The sequence below is a fragment of the Mustelus asterias genome, chromosome 6 (assembly GCF_964213995.1).
Source record: "Mustelus asterias chromosome 6, sMusAst1.hap1.1, whole genome shotgun sequence".
NCBI lineage: Eukaryota > Metazoa > Chordata > Chondrichthyes > Carcharhiniformes > Triakidae > Mustelus > Mustelus asterias.
The window spans coordinates 51,630,188-51,649,707 of record NC_135806.1 but is presented as its reverse complement, the minus strand read 5'-3'; the positions used below and the strand labels follow the sequence as shown (position 1 = coordinate 51,649,707).

The 19,520-nt window shown below is 43.4% G+C and overlaps 1 protein-coding gene and 1 non-coding gene across 2 annotated transcripts in view; one reads left to right on the top strand and one right to left on the bottom strand.

The window, feature by feature from the left end:
• The window catches only part of carm1l (coactivator-associated arginine methyltransferase 1, like), a 124,935-nt gene extending 106,053 nt beyond the window's left edge, over positions 1 to 18,882 (bottom strand). Inside the window, exon 1 of the mRNA XM_078214302.1 lies at positions 18,637 to 18,882. Coding sequence (XP_078070428.1) covers positions 18,637 to 18,793 — 157 coding nt within the window. The 5' untranslated portion in view covers positions 18,794 to 18,882. The remainder of the gene's footprint in view (positions 1 to 18,636) is intronic.
• On the top strand, positions 4,390 to 4,586 carry LOC144495441 (U2 spliceosomal RNA). Its single transcript, XR_013498273.1, has one exon. It is a non-coding gene; the product is annotated as a U2 spliceosomal RNA (small nuclear RNA).
• Positions 18,883 to 19,520: the final 638 nt, after the last annotated feature.

Here is a 19,520-nt window from a genome sequence, read left to right as displayed (position 1 = left end):
ATACGTAGAGAAGGTGCTTCCACCTTTAAAAGGAGAACAAAACCAGTGGCTTAAAAAAATACATTCACAGAATGTGGGAATTGCAGATTGTAGCTGGAAATATTCATTTTATATTGCAGCTGGCTTGGTTAAAAATTATACTCTGCAAACACACCAGCTATGGGGTGGCACAGTGGTTAGCACTGCTGCCTCACAGCACCAGGGACCCGGGTTCGATTCCCGGCTTGGGTCACTGTGTGGAGTTTGCACGTTTTCCTCGTGTCTGCGTGGGTTTCCTCCCACAGTCCAAAAGACGTGCGGGTTAGATGCATTGGTCATGCTGAATTTTCCCTCAGGGTACCTGAACAGGCGCCGGAGTGTAGTGATTAGGGGATTTTCACAGTGACTTCACTGCAGTGTTAATGTAAGCCTACTTGAGACACTAATAAAAAAAACATATTCGCATATATCTATAGATTACATAGAATCTTTAAAATTTCTTAGTCCATCATCAGGAGAGGAGGAGATATTCCTTCACTTGAACTTTTCACTGGTCTTTTCGCGGCAAATCTCAGATTCTATGACTGATTGAACCAAGCTGATCTGATGGTCCTTATGCTTCCTAATTCATAGACACCACACAGTTCCCCGTGACAGCCTGGCAGCTGTGTGTTTCCACACACATGACAAATAACTGAGGAAATCTGGCTAACAAACCATCATTCAGAATTCAACAGCCTGTTGTCACACTATGCATCATTAAAATTCCTCAGGACTAAAATAACATAGCAATTTACAGCTTTTGCCTATAGACTCTCCACATGATACAGCCCAATCTCTTCACACTCTAGTGAAGAGGCATTGCCCTATCAAAATTCCTTTAAAAATTCTAAAGGAACCATCTGGCGGAATGTGTGTGAAAATGTTGCATTAATTGTACAAGTTAATGTGTAAAAACACAATACTGAAAATATCATATATGCCAATTCTATAACTGAAAATGAACAGCTGTTTATTGGTTTCAGCTATGCTCCTGGTAGCTTCAGTTAATACAGATTAATAGAGCTTCCCGATGACTTTGCAGTTCAGTACGCCATCTGGCATAGTAATTATTATGACCAGGAGAACCCCAAATTAAGAAGCCTACACTATGGGCCAACAAGCAAAACCAACTTGCGAATAACCAAGAGATCAGCAATGTCCCCAGTTCAAAGTACACTGTTGGTTAAGCTGATTAGTTGAGATAGCATTAAAGATGCTAAAATTGGCTTTCGTATCCTTGAATTAGGGAGGGAAGCTCAGCCTGTGGGTGATTAGTACCTATTGTTGACACCAGCGCATGAATATTGGGTGAGGATCAGGAAGCAGGTTCAGCCGTGACACTCATCTTACAGCTGAACGCTTTAGTCTTACACACGCGGAGTGCGTACTTGATGGGGGAGCACTAAATATCCGCAAGACTATAACTCACCAAGGAACCAGTACAGGAGAAAACCGGAAGTAGGGGAAATTGATGAACAAAATAGTTAACAAGAACATTAATGAAAATTCTTCCTGTCAATAACGATAGTGAAAACGTCAGCCTGAGTAAGAAGAGCAGGAGAAATTAGGATTAAAGTACAGAACAGCTTGTTCGGTCTGTTAACTACTGCACTTAAATTGTGGATATGAAATTAGGACATGCAGAGTTCCACTTGAACTGATTTGTCACATGTATTGGGACACAGTGAAAAGTAGTGTGCGCTATACAGGCAAAACATACCATTCATGAAGTACAGAGGGGAAAAGGAAAAGGATAGGGTGCAGAATATAGTGTTGCAGTCACAGGTAGGGTGAAGAGAAAGATCAGCTTAATGTGTGATAGGACCATTCAAAAGTCTGAGGACCGCAGGGAAGAAGCTGTTCTTGAGTCTTGTGACCCCATATTAGGTTTATGGTTTTGTAAATCTGTCTCAAGATTTTTACTTCCCATCCAGTTCATTCGCTATCTGACCTGAGAGTGCTCCTTCCTGCCACAGAACCCAACATTGGAAAGTGTTTCATTTTCTGGTATCACTTAACTTTAACAGGGTGAAAAATTCACTAAATATAACTGAAGAACTGGCATCTGAAATTGAACTTTATTGTTTAAATCACCCCAATCAGAGCTGACATTAAAAAAGATTTTATGTATTTCAGATTTTATCTATTTTGAAGCCAGGAGTTTTCATCAAGCATTGTTTTATAGTCCAGATCGCAAGACTCCTGGCTGGCCTAGCTTTCACTGTCTCAGTCTGGCAGAAATTAACAGAAAGACTGACCTCTGGGGGAAAGTATACCTTGAGTGAACACCAGCTTAACTCGAATACAAGCTCAGACAAACTACTTGGAAGAGAAGTGCCAGTTATCAGTGAATCAGGCAGCCTCATAAGAATTGATTAGTTGATGCTAATAGCAGCTTATTAGTCGATCACCAGTACATTTTTCATCAGAAGCTGCAATGAATTACAAATAATTTTTGAGTTTAACTCAGTTAGTGACAATGGGTTTAACTTTGAGGCCTCCTACCTGGCAGAATAGAGACATTAGAGAGTTGGAAATGGCATGGAAGAACTTATTGCCCTGTTTCTGTCATCGCATTGGCCATCGGCATCTTGCTCGGGTCTTCCAAATAGATAGCTGGAGGCACACAGCGAATTAAATATTAAAATCTGGACCATGTGAAAGATGTGTTAGGCCTGAACTGGCAGAGCCCAGTATGAGGTGATGGCTGGGCGCAAGAGGAGCCAACAGGTAAACCGCTCGTCACCCGAGCTCTGCAAAACCAGTCTGGGCTGGTTTCCCTGTTTCCAGAGATCCAAGCGAGTCGACCTCCCACTAAGATTATTGGACGGCGAGCCCATGCATTCGCTCATCCAGCCACATGAAGTTAATGTGGGTGTGCTACCATCAGTTATAGGGTCGTGTGGCTTCAAGACCTTAGGATCACAGCATACAATCTAAGCATGAGGTAATTGTCCCAAGGCACTACTTGACGATGAAGAGTGGTAGCATAGTGGTATTGTCACTGGACTAATAATCCAGACATCTGGGGAACCAGGTTTGAATCCCACCATGACAGATGGTGAAATCTGAATCCAATGAAACTCTGGAATTAAGAGCCAAATGATAGCCATGACACCATTGTCGATTGTCACAAAAAGCCATCTGGTTCACTAATGCCTTTTACAGAAAGAAATCCGTCACCCATACCTGGCCTATATGTGACTCCAGATCCACAGCAATGTGGTTGACTCTTAAAACACCCTCTGAAATGGCCTAGCAAGCCACTCGAATCAAGGACAATTAAGATGGGCAATAAATGCTGGTCCAGCCAGCAACATCCACATCCCATAAATGAATAAAAATATTCTTCCTTTCAACCAAGATCACCAAAATCAATCTGTTGTGGGTCCATAGTGTGTGAACATGTTCTGCTGCATTTGTTGCAGAACAACAGTGACTGCATTTCAAATTCATTCAATGTATTGAAGTATTTTTAGTTGTTTCTGAGAGATGTTTTAAGTTGCCTTATCAATGGAAGACTGTATATGTATATGCCTAAACTACAGTCCTCGTTCAGTTTCTTGGGCATCAGAATTACAAATTCAAAGCTTCTTTTGTGCCACAGTTCAGAATATTGGCAGATGTTTGTGTTATGTGAAAGCCAAGTGTGACATAATCTGGATGGGCTGAGGGTGAATGTAGATTGTACATTTGCCTGCCTCTGTGACCAAATATTAAACTGCTGCCAATAAGCTCATCCCACCATGAAAGGAAAATGATCATCAAGGAAGATTATCCACCTCATGTTCAATAAAACATTATTTTGATTACAGTTAGCCTTGGGCCACATTCCTCAAGCCAAATAAAGCAAGACCTGTACTCATGAACGAACTTGCAAAATGTAGTTTCCATTGCAATTGGAGTCAGGTTTGTCTCAGTTCACTTCTAATGAAAAAAACATGGTACAGCCTAGCTTCACATTTAAATTACTAACAATTCCCTCCATGGATCTCACAAACTAGTTGCCTCTTAAAGCAACGCAATTAAGTGCACCCAGGGGCTGAACATATTCTTCACAAATCTTAGCACATTTTACTCTACTTTTCTTGGCAATGGAATCAAAGATAGGAATATTCGGGATTAATTGTCAAATTAACCTGCACTTATTTTTATTCATCTTCCTTTCCATCCTCAATAATTTCATTGTATTATCCTCTGCTTTCTTGACTTTGTATCCCCCCTCCTCCCAGATTTCCAGCTATTCTACAATAACACTTAGAGTTAAGCAGTTCAATGTTTAATTGCTTTGTTAACAGGCGACCAATGCTATTGTAAGCAAATGGTTAAAAAAAAGCCCCAAAACAACTTAAATTAATTGGCACAGACACCATTTCTCAGCCTTTTAGCTAAGATCAATCGTAGGATCAGGTATAATGCCTGTCTTGTCAGCTTGGATCTAGTATGTCTCTCTTGTGGGCACCATTAATTAGATTCAATTTGAATTTGAATTGGTTTTTGGAACAAGCAAGGTGATGAATTAAGGGCTTGCCCTGTCCACTCTGCACATGGGCTCTGTAACTCTTCAGGAATAAAAAATTTTAAAACACTATAGTGAGTTCGGAAAATCGATCACAATTTTCTGAGGATTTTCACCTATTAATCGATGGTATCTTTTAGCATTCTTCGCAATAAAACCATTTTATTGTATTAAGTGTTAAAAGGAGGCAGTGATGCCCATGCCAGAATTTCCTGACAACATTGCTGAAAATGCAATGTAGATATCCATTCAGACATCCATTTTATTTTGAGTTGACTACATCATTGCTACACTTGTCGCATAACCTGTTAATTAATTTATTTAAAACAAATTGATTTATCTTACCATTATTCACACACTTCAGCTCTTTCCAATCAACACCGACAAGACAGAAAACCAGTACATCACACTCCACCATGAATAGCATTGTTTGTGGCTGTCCCTCGATTTCAGAATGGTATCTACTCATTTCATGAGTTTCTGCCATGGGTCTTCATGTGAGTGAACTCTTGACCCACAGATCTTTGGACACATGGGACAGGACATCTCATGAGGTAGTGGGATTTGCAGTGCAAGATTTCATAGAATCTACAGTGCAGAAGGAGGCCATTTGGCCCATCAAGCCTGCACCGACAACAATCCCACCCAGGTCCTGTTCTATCCCCGTAACTTTATATATCTCCTATCCCCGTAACCCTACATATCCCCTATCCCCATAACACCACACATTTACATCCTAATCCCCGACATGGGGGCCAATCAACCTAACCCACACATCTTTGGAGTGTGGGAGGAAACCGGAACACCCAGAGGAAACCCACACAGACACGGGGAGAATGTACAAACTCCACACAGATGGTGAGCCGAGGCTGGAATTGAACCCGAGTCCCTGTCACTGTGAGGCAGCAGTGCTCATCACTAAAGGCACCGTGCTGCCCACCTTTTTTTTTTCTTCCTTTTCTGCTGTCACACTGTCTCACCATTAGGGTGTTGAAACTCAAAGTACAATGCTGCTTGATGGACACGTTGTGCCCATTTTAAGGACTTGTAGCAAGCATTTCCCACTAATTAATGTCAATGCTGCCACACTACAAGGAGGGCTTCACAGTATCTTCAAAACATTTTCTTTGTCCTCCCCAGGGTTTTGAGAATCAGACCTGGTAGGGATGATGGTTTTCAGCCACTGGGACAGCTTCCAGTCCACCTCAATTGATTTTCCAGAATGCTTGTGGACCTGACGTCAAGAATGACACCAGCATTTGTTCAAAGGTCCCACCCACTAAATCCGGAGGATGCGGCGGATAGATTGTCTCTAGTGTTCGTGTGTCGCTGCTACACAGCCGAGGTTTCGTTGCAGTACAGGAACTTGGTGACGACAGCCGCTCTGTACAACTGTTACAGACAAGAGAGAGATAGGCAATCTGCACTGAATTCTTCTCATCACCTGTCCAGAAGCAGAAGGTGTTTTGAATTATATGTGAAGTATGCAGTGGAATGGTTTCCCAATCTCTCGCTTTGCATGATCCAATTCATTGATAACCTGCAGCAAACTCTCGCGATTAACTTGGGTTACTTCATTTCACATTTAAAAAACTGGGGAAGGGATGTCCGCAACCTCCTGCCATACAAACGCGTATACACACAGGATAGAAAAAGGAGTTTTACAGTACAGGAACCACAGAAACAAATATTAGTTGACGTGATTTCCAGATTCCAAGATGTCAAAGCCTGAGGGTGTTTCCTTTGTGGCAGCGTTCAGTTCCAATGAGTTTCTGGTTGGAGATAAGACGGAAATCTTTCAAAAAAATGATACTGCAGTACGATGGGCTTTCTGTGCTTAAGACTGCTGGACAGACATTGACCAGAGTTTTAAATTCAAGCAGACTCGGTGGAGTTGAGAGGTGGTAACCCACTGCTTGCTCAGCTGGGCTGTTGAAGTCCTTTCCAGTTGATGTTAAATTAGCAATCTGAGGATTTCTCAATTCTCAAAGGCATAAAGAGATTTCAAAATGGCCACTTGAGTCATGAGACCTTCTTTCTCCACAAGGACTTTCAAAACAGGTGTTTATCCAGTGTCTGGAACTGGTTTTTATTTCAGGATTGATAATGTCCCAGTCCTTAGTTGTTGACAGAGTTACTGTCAACAACTTACGGGCGGCACGGTAGCACAGTGGTTAGCACTGCTGCTTCACAGCTCCAGGGTCCCGGGTTCGATTCCCGGCTCGGGTCACTGTCTGTGTGGAGTTTGCACATTCTCCTCGTGTCTGCGTGGGTTTCCTCCGGGTGCTCCGGTTTCCTCCCACAGTCCAAAGATGTGCGGGTTAGGTTGATTGGCCAGGTTAAAAAATTGCCCCTTAGAGTCCTGGGATGCATAGGTTAGAGGGATTAGCGGGTAAATATGTGGGGGTAGGGCCTGGGTGGGATTGTGGTCGGTGCAGACTCGATGGGCCGAATGGCCTCCTTCTGCACTGTAGGGTTTCTATGATTCTATGATACTATCCATATTGAGGGTCTGGTGTCAGAAAGCCATTGACTGGGCAGACCCAATGACTCTGCTAGCAAGGTGAACTTATCAGATGAAAATGACATCCCTTTGGCTCCCTTTTGAAATGGGCCTAGACAGTCCCAGGTATGATACAAGTTTGCAAACATAATGAGCAGGATTTTCCGGCTGCGCTCGTCCCGAAACCGGAATATCTCGCCCGAGGTCAACGGACCTTTCCATGATCCACCCCTCGCCCACTACGATTCCTGTGGTGGGCGGAACAGGAAAATTTGCCCTGATGAGTTTCGATATGCGAGTCTCCTGGTTTTTGTGATTACAAGGAGCTTGTCTGTACAATGAGGTGTGAGGTACCACCGGTTGGGAAAATATTGAAATTTTTATTATCTTGAAGGTTCACAAATCTTCTCACTCTCTCTGAATGCTCATTTTTGTAACACCAGAAAAATGGTATCTGCTGCTGAAGAACAGAACCCTGCTTGTGCCTCTTGTACATGCGTACTTAGACAATAAACTGCAAAGGACTTATGCTTCATTTAGGTAAGTTTTATGCACAATCTTTCATACTCACCGTCACTGCTGATTAATCTACTGGTGTCATCCTAAAGAACAACTATTCTCATTTTGTGTTACTCAGTTACTGTGGTTTAATTGGATCACATTCAGACTATGAACACAAATTGATAGAAAATTCAATCAATCCTCTAGGATTACAACAGGGACTTTGACTCCTTCGCTCTTGTCATACTGAATCCTGGAGATGGCATCACCCTCTCTTCCAGTTAAAATAAATAAGAGAACACATAAAAACAGGTAGAGGATCATAGACATGCCCTGCATGGACACATCTCACCACTAAGAGTTTAAAATCCAGGGTGAGTTTTGCCTCTGAAAACCCCAAAATACCAAGTTGGAAGACCACAGAATAAAAATGGCAGGAAGTGCTGCTGATCTTGGAGAAACTGTTTTATAAGACGTCGATCATATACATTCTCAAAAATAATTACTAAGTTAGCTGATCTAATTCCAACACAAGAGCAGCTAATCACAATCACCTTGAATTTTCTAGTCGAATCCATTTTATTTTGACTACTAAGGTTGTTTAATTTTAAATGAATGGCACAGAAACGATTATCTACCAGTCATCAAGATCCCAAAATTGGAAGTCAAGTTCCTCAAGCAAGCAGGAAATGGCTACTTCCACCTACATGTTGCTGGCAAAGCCTAGAAATAGATCAGCTAATTTACATGCACTATCGGGCAGTGATTTATTTGTGAGCTGTGTGGTCTTTTCGCCAGAGGTCAGTTCAATCAAAACTGTCAACACACCTTAAATTATATTGTCATGAGATAGATGTATTTCTAATTTTAAAAAGGGATAAGGGGATATGCGGAACAGGTGGGGAGGTGGATTTGAGAGCAGGGAGAGATTAGCCATGATCTGACTGAATGGCAGAGCAGGCTGGAAGGGCTGAATTCACCTACTTTTGCTCATAATTCCTATGTTCCTATCAATCATACAAAAAGCACCTTAATTGCTGGTTAAATAATTTCAACTATTTCATCAGCACATGGAAACTTGTAAAGAAAGAATCTGATGTTAGCAATTTTATGTAAACAGTTTTAATGTATACCAAACAAGATAAGTGGAGGGATAATTAAAAGAAAACTAACTATTGTGTCAAAAACTGTATTGTCCTTGCTGGCTGATCATGGATGTAAATTCTGAAGGACTCTGATGCAACAGCAGAGCAGAAGATTGGCAGTGACATTAGAGAAACAATGGCCTAGTGGTATTAATAGCGAGACTATTAATCCAGAAACTCAGCTAATGTTCCAAGGACCCCGGTTTGAATTTTGCCACGGTAAATGGTGGAATCTGAATTCAATAAAAAAAATCTGAAGTTAAGAATCTACTGATGACCATGAAACCATTGCCAATTGTTGTAAAAACCCATCTGGTTCACTAATGTCCTTTCGGGGAGGAAATCTGCCGTCTTTACCTGGTCTGTTGGACGGCACGGTGGCACAGTGGTTAGCACTACTGCCTCACAGCGCCAGGGACCGGGTTCGATTTCCAGCTTGGGTCACTGTGAGGAGTTTGCACATTCTCCCTGTGTCTGCGTGGGTTTCCTTCGGGTGCTCCGTTTCCTCCCACAGTCCAAAGATGTGTGGGTTAGGTGGATTGGCCATGCTAAATTGCGCCCTTCATATCAGGGGAACGAGCTAGGGTAAATACATGTGGTTATGGGGATAGGGCAAAGGTAGGATTGTGGTCGATGCAGACTCGATGGGCCAAATGGCCTCCTTCTGCATTGTAGGATTCTATGTCTATGTGACTCCCACAACTGTCCTTGGACAACTAGAGATGGACAACAAATGCTGGCCAGCCAGCGACGCCCATGTCCCACGAATGAATAAAAAAAGTAGACAATTCCGCTTATCAAATCTGTCCACCATTCAGTTCATTCATGACTGATTTCTATTTTAGTTCCATTTACCCAACTTGGTTTCATAACCTTTGACCCACTTTCCTAATCTATCACTCTCCATTTAAAAATTTTCACATCCCTCCAGATCTGTTTTTGGTGGTGGGGAGGAGATGGCAGCAAGAAAGAGGTTCAGATTTCTACTCTACCTCTGTGTTTGAAGAGGAGCTACCCAAAGTTAAAATGTTATTTATTAGTCACAAGTAAGGCTTATATTAACACTGCAATGAGGTTACTGTGAAATTCCCCTCATTGCCACAGTCCGGCGCCTGCTCGGGTCAATGCACCTAACCAGCACGCCTTTCAGAATGTGGGAGGAAACCAGAGCACCCAGAGGAAACCCATGTAGACACGGGGAGAACGTGCAAACTCCACACTGACAGTAACCCAAGCTGGGAATTGAACCCGGGTCCCTGGCGCTGTGAACCAGCAGTGCTAACCACTGTGCTACCTTGCTGCCACACCTGAGAGCTGGTACCAGTTTTAAGGTTGGGACTACGTGATTCAAGCTCCCCCAAACAAAATAGCTTCTCTCTTTCTACCCTATGAAGTCCTCCGGTTATCTTAAACACCCTTTAATCCTTTGTACTCGAGGAATACAAGCATAGACTATGCACATTGTCCTTTTAGCCCAGGTATCTTTCTGGTGAACCTGTCCTGCACCCCCTCCAACACCCATATGTCCTTCTTGAGGTGCGGTGTCCCTTAAACTGAACTGGGTGCTCTAAGTAGGGTCTAACCAGAGCTTTAAGCATCTGTAACATGATATCCCTTCATCTTTCTCTACACCCTAGCTATGACTGTAACACTATATTCTGCACTCATTTCCTTCTCTACGAACGGTATGCTTTGTCTGTATAGTGTGCAGGAAACAATACTTTTCTCTGTATACTAATACATGTGACAATAATAAATCAAATCAAATATTCCAGTAAGCTTTTAACTTAATTTTTTGTGTCTGTCCAGTAGCTTTTAGTGATTTCTCTACTATGACCCCTAAATTCCGGCTCCTCCACAGTTCCCCGCTTCTTTCCATCCAGAAAATATTCCAATCTATCTTTCATAGGTCCAAAGTATATGACTTCATGCTTCCCCATACTGAACTCCATCTGCCAGTTTTGCTCACTCTCACAATCTATCCTTGCCCCTTTGCAACTTCCTACACCCTTTCTACACTATTTAGTGAACCACCCAACCTGATGTCACCAGAACACTTGGATATTCTTCTATTTCTTCTATTCATTATAACATTTGAACTCATCCAAATATGAATATCCTCACACCAAGCTCCATTCACACGCCAAGCTCCATTCACACGCCAAGCTCCATTCACACGCCAAGCTCCATTCACACGCCAAGCTCCATTCACACGCCAAGCTCCATTCACACGCCAAGCTCCATTCACACGCCAAGCTCCTGTGCTTTCTGACCTACAATGGCTCCTACTCGCCACCCTCCCCCCTCTCCCCCACCGCCTCATAACCTTTTCTGTTACATCGATGAATGTATTGGTGTTGCCTCCTGCTCTTGCCATGAACCCTCCACACTGACGCTATAGTTAAGAAAGCCCAGCAACGCCTCTACTTTCTCAGGAGGCTAAGGAAATTTGGTATGTCCGCTACAACTCTCACCAATTTCTAGAGGCACCACAGAAAGCATTCTTTTCAGATATTTCACAGATTGGTATGGCTCCTCCTCTGATCAAGACTGCAAGAAACTACAAAGGGTTGTGAACGTAGCCCAGTCCATCATGCGAACCAGCCTCCCATCCACTGACTCTAAGTTTCCCGCTGCCTCAGAAAAGCAGCCAACATAATCAAGGACCCTACGCATCCGGACATCCTTTCTTCCACTTTCTTCTGTCAGAAAAAGATACAAAAGTCTGAAAACACGTACCAACCAACTCAAGAACAGTTTCTTTCCTGCTGCCATCAGATCTTTGAATGGAGCTACAATATATTAAGCTGATCTTTCTCTACACCCTAGCTATGATTCTAACACCACATTCTGCACCTTCTCCTTTCTTTTTCCCCGATGTACTCTGTGAATCGTATGTTTTGGCTGTATAGCGCGCAAGAAACAATACTATTCACTGTATACTAATACATGTGACAATAACAAACCAAATCAAAGAAGTAAGTTTTAGATCTTGCAGGAAGAGTTTGGCATAGGATTGGCAAACAAGACCTCAATGGTGGTGATGTTCCTGTGCTGCATAGTGGACAGGTTTAGGAGTGGAGGATCAACACGTGGCTGCAAGCTGGTGTAGGAAAGTGGGGCTCACATTCCTGGGACACTGCAGCAAATTCTGGCCTTCATCTGCATCAAAACACAGGAGTCTGCTACACCTGGCACATTGTCCTTTTGACACTCTGCACAATTGTAGCAATGCAGATGGAACCAAACAACCATACAGAAGAGGAAAAGCTTTGTTTGAAAGTGAGGACGTTCAATCTGAAGGCAGGGAGTTGAAGTTAAATAAAGGAAATTGTGAAGACACGAGGCATAAATTCGCTGAGGTAGATTGGGAAATTACATTAAAATGTATGACTGTGCATTGGCAATGGATAGTCTTCAAAGAACTAATACATAGTTTACTACACATTCCTTCAAGATGCAAAAACCTAAAACAAGCCAGTCAACCGTAGGTGGCAAAGGAAGTTAAGGATTGTATAAGATTAAAAGAAAAGGCTTATAAAGTTGCCAGCAATAGTGGTAAACCTGAGGAGAGAGAGGTTTTTTTTGGAATACAGCAGAAGGAGGCCAAGAAACTGATAAAGAGGGAGAACATAATATGAATGCAATTTAGAAAAAAAACATAGAAACGGACTGTATAAGTTCTATAGATGTATAAAAAGGAAGCGTTTGGCTCAGACAAATGTGGGTACATTACAGGCAGAGTCAGGAGAATTCATAATGAGGAACAGAGAAATGGCAGATAAGCTAAATTATTACTTTGTGTCTGTTTTCATGAAGGAAGATACAGGATATCTCACAGAGGAAAATGCAGAGTTGAAGGAAATTAGTATAAGTATGAAGGTTGCATTGGAGAAATTAACGGAATTGAAGTTAATAAGTCCCCAGGACCTGATGTTACGCATCCCAGAGTGTAGAAAAAGGTTGCTATAGAGATAGTGGATGCATTGGTGACCATCTTCCAAAATTCCATAGATTCTGGAATGGTTCCTGAAGAATGGAGATAGCAAATGTCATCCCACTATTTCAGAAGGGAGGGAGAGAGAAAACAGGGAACTACAGACCTGTTAACCTTACATCAGTCGTAGGGAAAATGCTGTAATCTATTATGAAGGATGTGATACCTAGACACCTGGACAATCATGATCTGATCGCTATAGTCAGCATGGATTTATAAATGGGAAATCATGTTTGACAAACATGTTGCGAGTTTTTTTGAGGATGTTACTAACAAAATTGACAAAGGAGAGTTGATGGACGTAGTATATTTGGACTTTCAGAAGGCTTTTGATAAAGTCACCCGCACGAGGTTGATTCGCAAATACAAGTGCATGGGATAGGAAGCAGTATCCTGGCCAACAGGCAGAAAGCAGAGAGTGAGAATAAACCGAGTCATTCTCACATTGGCAGCTTTGGCTAGTGTGGTAATGCAGGGATCAGTATTTGGGCCCCAACTGTTCACAATATACATATATATCAATGATTTGAATGTGGGGCCCAAACATAACATTTCCAAGTTCACAGATGATACAAAGTTAGGCGGAATGTGTGTTGTGAGGAAGATGTAAAGCAGCTACAGGAGGATTTAGACAGACTTAGTGAGTGGGCACAAGCATTGCAGATGGAATATAATGTTGAAAACTAAGAGATAATCCACTTTAGTAGAAGGAACAGATGTGCAGAGAATTTCCTAAATGGTGAGAAATTAGAACGTGTAGATGTACAAAGGGACATGGGTGTCCTTGTCCATAAGTCACTTAAGGCTAACATGCAGGTGCAGCAAGTTATTAGGAAGGGCAATAGAATCATAGAAATCATAGGAACCCTACAGTACAGAAAGAGGCCATTCGGCCCATCGAGTCTGCACCAACCACAATCCCACCCAGGCCCTACACCCATATCCCTACATATTTTACCCGCTAACCCCTCTAATCTATGCATCCCAGGACACTAAGGGGCAATTTTAGCATGGCCAATCAACCTAACCCACACATCATGTTAGCCTTTATCACAAAAGGATTTGAGTACAGGAGTAGGGAGGTCTTGCTTCAATTGTATAGAAGCTTAGTTAGACAGTACCTGGAGTACTGTGTGCAGTTTTGGTCCCCTTACCTCAGAAAGGATATTATTGCCCACAAGAGGTTCAGCAGACTGGTTCCGGGGTTGGCGGGAGTGTCTTAAGAGAGACTGGGCAAACTGGGTCTGTATTCTATAGAGTTTCGAAGAATGAGAGGTGATCTCATTGAAACCTACAAAATTCTTAAAGGAAGAAATAGGGTAGATGTTTCCCTTGGCTGGGGAATCTCGAACCAGGGCAGATAAGCTCAAAATAAGGGGATTGCCACTGAGGACCAAGGTGAGGAGAAATTTCTGCACACAGAGGGTTGTGAATCTTTGGAATTCTTTGCCCCTCTCTATCCCAGGGGGCTGTGGAAGCTCAGTCATTGTGTATGTTTGAAGTAGAGATTGATAATTCTCTGATTAACAATAATGTAAGGGGTGGTGGAGTTAGTGTGTGTAAAAGGCATTGAAGTGTCCGAGCAGCCATGATTGCAATGAATGATAGAGCAGGCTCAACAGGCCGAATGGCCTACTCATGTTCTTATGAAATTACAAATGGAGAGCAGGATTAATAAAGCTGTGGAAATGGAACCAAAAGGTTCACGGAAATAAATAGTGATTCTTGATCCGCCTGATGATCTACACGGGAGACCTCGGAATAAATCAATGTTTGTGATGGATCATCCAGGCTGCATCTGATTTATTCCATAAAGATACCATTAAATTTTATTTAACATCAAGGGGAAGATCTGCTAAAATAATATGTTTTCACAACACGAATTGTATTGTCACTGAGTTTAACTTGTGATTAGAGTATTTTTGTTAAGTAAAACATACTTTAATTATACAGGGTATTTTTACTGAGCCTTCAGACTTTTAAACTGTCAGTTGCTAAAGCAGGCTCTAACTGTGAAATATTTCTGTATTCATTCACTTGGAATGTCAACACAATAATGATGCGGAATTGATCCCTGGAACTTCCATAACCACTATCTATAACAAAATGATAATAATGCAATTGAATATTTATATTTATAAAATATCTCATCACATTTCTTAGGAACACCCCAAAGTGCTATATGTACAACGATAGGAAGAGAAAATAAGTAATACATGTGATTCATGAATGGTTTTGAAATGGCCAAGATAGAGATTGGGGGTGGGATTTTCCTGCCACGCTCGCCCCAAGACTGGAAAATCCCACCCGAAGTCAATGGACCATTGCATGGTCCTTGTCCCACCCACTATGATTCCTGTGGCGGGCAGGACGGTAAAATTCTGCCCTGGGGGTCTTCATTGACTTGATGCTAAACATGGCCAAACAATGAGAGTAGTCATGAACAACACCAGCAGAATGTTGAACAATGTAGCCAAAATAGCAGACTACAAGTTGTTAGAAGAAGCATAATCGAACTAGTCATCCCGAGAAGTGAATTTAGTTCCGGTTACTGAGACACGAGGGAAACGACCAAGCACTGGAAGATTTGAAAAGAAGAGCCACAAGGCTGATCCTCAGTATCAAAAGTCAAGTTATAAGGAAAGCCTGGAAAAACTTGGGAAACAATCCCTCTTCATTCTTTTTGACCTGTCTGCAGACTTTGACACGGTTGTCCACACCTGGTTCCATTCCTTTCTATTCAGCCGTAGTTAGAGAATCAGGTGCAAGAGTTTCTTTTCCTGTTTCTGCACTGTTATCTCTGGGTGCATTGGCCATGCTGAATTCTCCCTCAGTGTACCTGAACAGGTGCTGGAGTGTGGCCACCAGGAGATTTTCACAGTAACTTCATTGCAGTGTTAATGTAAGCCTACTTGTGACACTAATAAATAAACTTAAAACTCTGGAGTTCCCCAAGAATCTATCTTTGGCCTCCTCCTTTTTCTCATCTACATGAAGCCTCTTGGCAACATCATCCAGAAATACAGCTCGGGTCCCATCTACAGGACGATTATATCCAGTTCTAACTCATAGAAACACAGAAACTAGAAGCAGGAGTCGGCCATTTGGCCCTTCAAGCCTGCTCCGCCATTCATTTTGATCATCAAATTCAATTTCCTGATCCTGCCTTCCCCCATACTCCTTGATCTCTTTAGTCCCAAGAACTATATCTAATTTCTTCTTGAAATCACAAAAATTATACAATCCCACCACCACCTCTACCTCTCAAACCACCCTTGCCCACTGCCTCTGATTTGTTGCATTACTTGTCCAAAATGCAGTATTGGATGAAGATCTACATCCTTTTCCTGGTCATTATTTGAGATTGAACCAGATGGCTTGAAATGTGATCACCTATTTGATGCTGAGCTGAGTTTCTGATCCCATATCCTCTCCATCACAAAAACTGCCCACTTCCACTTTTGCAACATCACCTAGTGCTGAAACACAAGAAATAGAAGCAGGATTAGGCCACTAGGCCCTTCAAGCCTACCCCGCCATTCAATACGATCATGGCTGATCTATGCCGGCCTCAACTCCTTTTCTTGGCCATTTCCCCATAGCCCTCTATTCTTCAATCTATCAAATATTTATCCACCTCCACTACCCCTTGGGGCAGAGAATTCCAGAGATTCACCACCCTCTGCGCCGAGAAGAAATTTTTTTGAAACCTCAGTTTTAAATGAACAGCCCTTTATCTTGTAGCTATGTCCCCTTGTTCAAGACTCTCCCACTAGTGAAAACATCTCACCATCTACCCTGTCCAACCCCTTCAGGACCTTACATGTTTGAATAAGGTCACCCCTCACTCTTTTAAACTCCAAGAAATACAGACCCAGCCTATTTAGCCTCTTTTGATAGGTCAACCTTCTCATCCCAGGAATTAGCCTGGTAAATCTCCTTTGGACTGCTTCCAATGTTATTACATCTGCCTCCAATGTTACTATATCCTTTTTTAGGTAAGGGAACCAAAACTATACACAGTATTCCAGGTCAGGCCTCATCAACACCCTGTACAATTGCAACAAAAATACTCCCTATTTTTAAACTCCAACCCCTTTGAAATAAAGGTCAAAATGCCACTTGCCAGGGTGGCACCGTGATAAGCACTACTGCCTCTCAGCGCCAGGGACCCAGGTTCAATTCCCTTCAAGACGCTCTGTACTAATTGACTAACTTCTGGTCATCTGCCCTAGCATTTCCTTTAGTATCAAATTTTGTTTGATAATTTGCCTGTGCTGTGCCTCAGGATGGTTCTTTTTATTAAAAAAGATGCTATATAAATGCAAACTCCTGTGTTCAGCCAGGAAAGAAGGTAACTGTGAGTCAGTCTTCTTGAGGTTTCTATGAAGGTTAAGGCAATGGGAAAGGAAAATTCAGAACTTTACTTTAAAGCAAGGCAGTAGGGCAAGGGAATGCAAGTTCAAATCAGTAAAAAGTTAATTACAGGACCAATATTATCAGGAATGTTTTGTTACAGAGAGTGATTAATACTTAATCAATAGGGGGGCACAGTGCCAGCACTGCTGCCTCACAGTGCCAGCACTGCTGCCTCACAGTGCCAGCACTGCTGCCTCACAGTGCCAGCACTGCTGCCTCACAGTGCCAGCACTGCTGCCTCACAGTGCCAGCACTGCTGCCTCACAGTGCCAGCACTGCTGCCTCACAGTGCCAGCACTGCTGCCTCACAGTGCCAGCACTGCTGCCTCACAGTGCCAGCACTGCTGCCTCACAGTGCCAGCACTGCTGCCTCACAGTGCCAGCACTGCTGCCTCACAGTGCCAGCACTGCTGCCTCACAGTGCCAGCACTGCTGCCTCACAGTGCCAGCACTGCTGCCTCACAGTGCCAGCACTGCTGCCTCACAGTGCCAGGGCCCCAGGATCAATCCCAGCTTCAGGTGACTGTGTGCAGATTGCACATTCTCACCGTGTCTGCTTGGGTTTTCTCCGGGTTCCTCCCACAGTCCAAAGATGTGCGGGTTAGGTTGATTGGTCATGCTAAATTGCCCTTTAGTGTCAGGGGGATTAGCAGGGTAAATTCATGGGGTTGCGGGGATAGAGCCTGCACTGGGATTGTTGTCAGTGCAGGCTCGATGGGCCAAATGGCCTCTTTCCGCATTGTAGGGATTCGATGATTCTATACTTGAAATGTAGTTCATACAGTAATAAAAGGATCTTTGGGATCCTTTAAGAAATAACAATGCTATAAAGTGTGGAGGAAGGGGATGGATACATAGAAAACTGAGATGTCTGCCTGTCATCATCCTTAATTATAATGGGATCTTGTGAGTATTTTACAATACATTCTGGTGACCCCTCCAAGCTATTGCAATTACTGCCACTTCACAACGCCAAGTGGTATCAGGTGAGCATTCACCTTCTCAAACCCCCTACATCTATTACAGCTTTACACACAACAGTGAGGGGTATGCAGACCACCCCAGAGCCAACCACATTGCTGGGTTTCTGAAATCATGCACAGACCAGACCTGGGAGAACAGTTAAAGGACACAAGTGAACCAGTTGTATATTTTAAAAATTAAAGTTGGGGTATTAGAGCCCCTCTAGTCATCCTGCCTGAACTCACAGCATATGGTGGTATAACTTCGGTCAATCCACTGGATATTGAGAGAACTTTCTGAACTTCATATTGAGCCCGTTTTTAATGTTAGGAGGGAAACAGCTGCTGCCAGGAGTCTCCACCCTGGAGTGGAAAATAAAATGGAGCGGGTAGATGTGGGGATGTGAGAGGTTGCAGTCTGCTGTGGCTCAGGGTGAGTGTGTACTGCAGTCTCGGTTTATGGTTTAACATTGGGAGCTGGGTCTGCTGCCCTGCCGCACCAACTGAAGCCAAGCCATGAGCGGCTCAAGTCTCGCAGCATCCCCCCGGCAGCTAAAAATAAAACTCACCGTCAATCAGACGCAGCTCGGCTCCTTCCTCCTCCGCTTTCACCTCCAGTTTGAGCGGCTGCTGACTGTCCAGCGAGTTGGAGAACTGGAATCCTCCCTTCTGATCCTCCTTGACAAAGACCAGCGACACACTGTGCTCCTGCACCGAGGTGGCCATCGGCAGGGCGGAAAAGCACAAAAGACGGATCGGAGCGTGAGCAGCCAAGGCAAGGCAGCCTCCGCACGATCAAAACAACAACTGGAAACAGCTCGGGGAAAAACTGGGCATCTTCCGTCCCCTACTGGCGGAGCCGGAGTCCTGAAGCTGCTGCAGCTTCCCCCCGGCAGCCAGCAAGCATCTCTCTCACTCACTCTCCAGCACAGCTTGGGGGCTTACATCCAGCAGCCAGTCCACACAGCATAGACAACTCTCGCCCCAGGCCTGCACAAGGCAACAAGCCTTTCTACAACAATTGAATAATATCATTCTTAACCCTCACTAGTAATGGGAGGGGGTGGTGTGCCCCCAGTTTGGCCCCCTGATATTCGGGGAGGGTGAGAAAGAGACCAAAACTATGAGAGTGACACACAAGCATTGGAAGAGCAGGAGTCTGAAAATTGCATTAAGAGCAGGGCAAAATGTACCAGCAGAAAATCATAGAATCCTACAGTACAGAAGGAGGCCATTCGGCCCATCGAGTCTGCACCGACCACAATCCCACCCAGACCCTATCCCCATGACCCCATGCATTTACCCTAGCTAGTCTCCCTGACACTAAGGGTCAATTAACCATGGCCAATGCACATAACCCGCACATTTTTGCCTGTGGGAGGAAACCGGGGCACCTGAAGGAAACCCACGCAGACACGGGGAGAACGTGCAAACTCCACACAAACAGTGACCC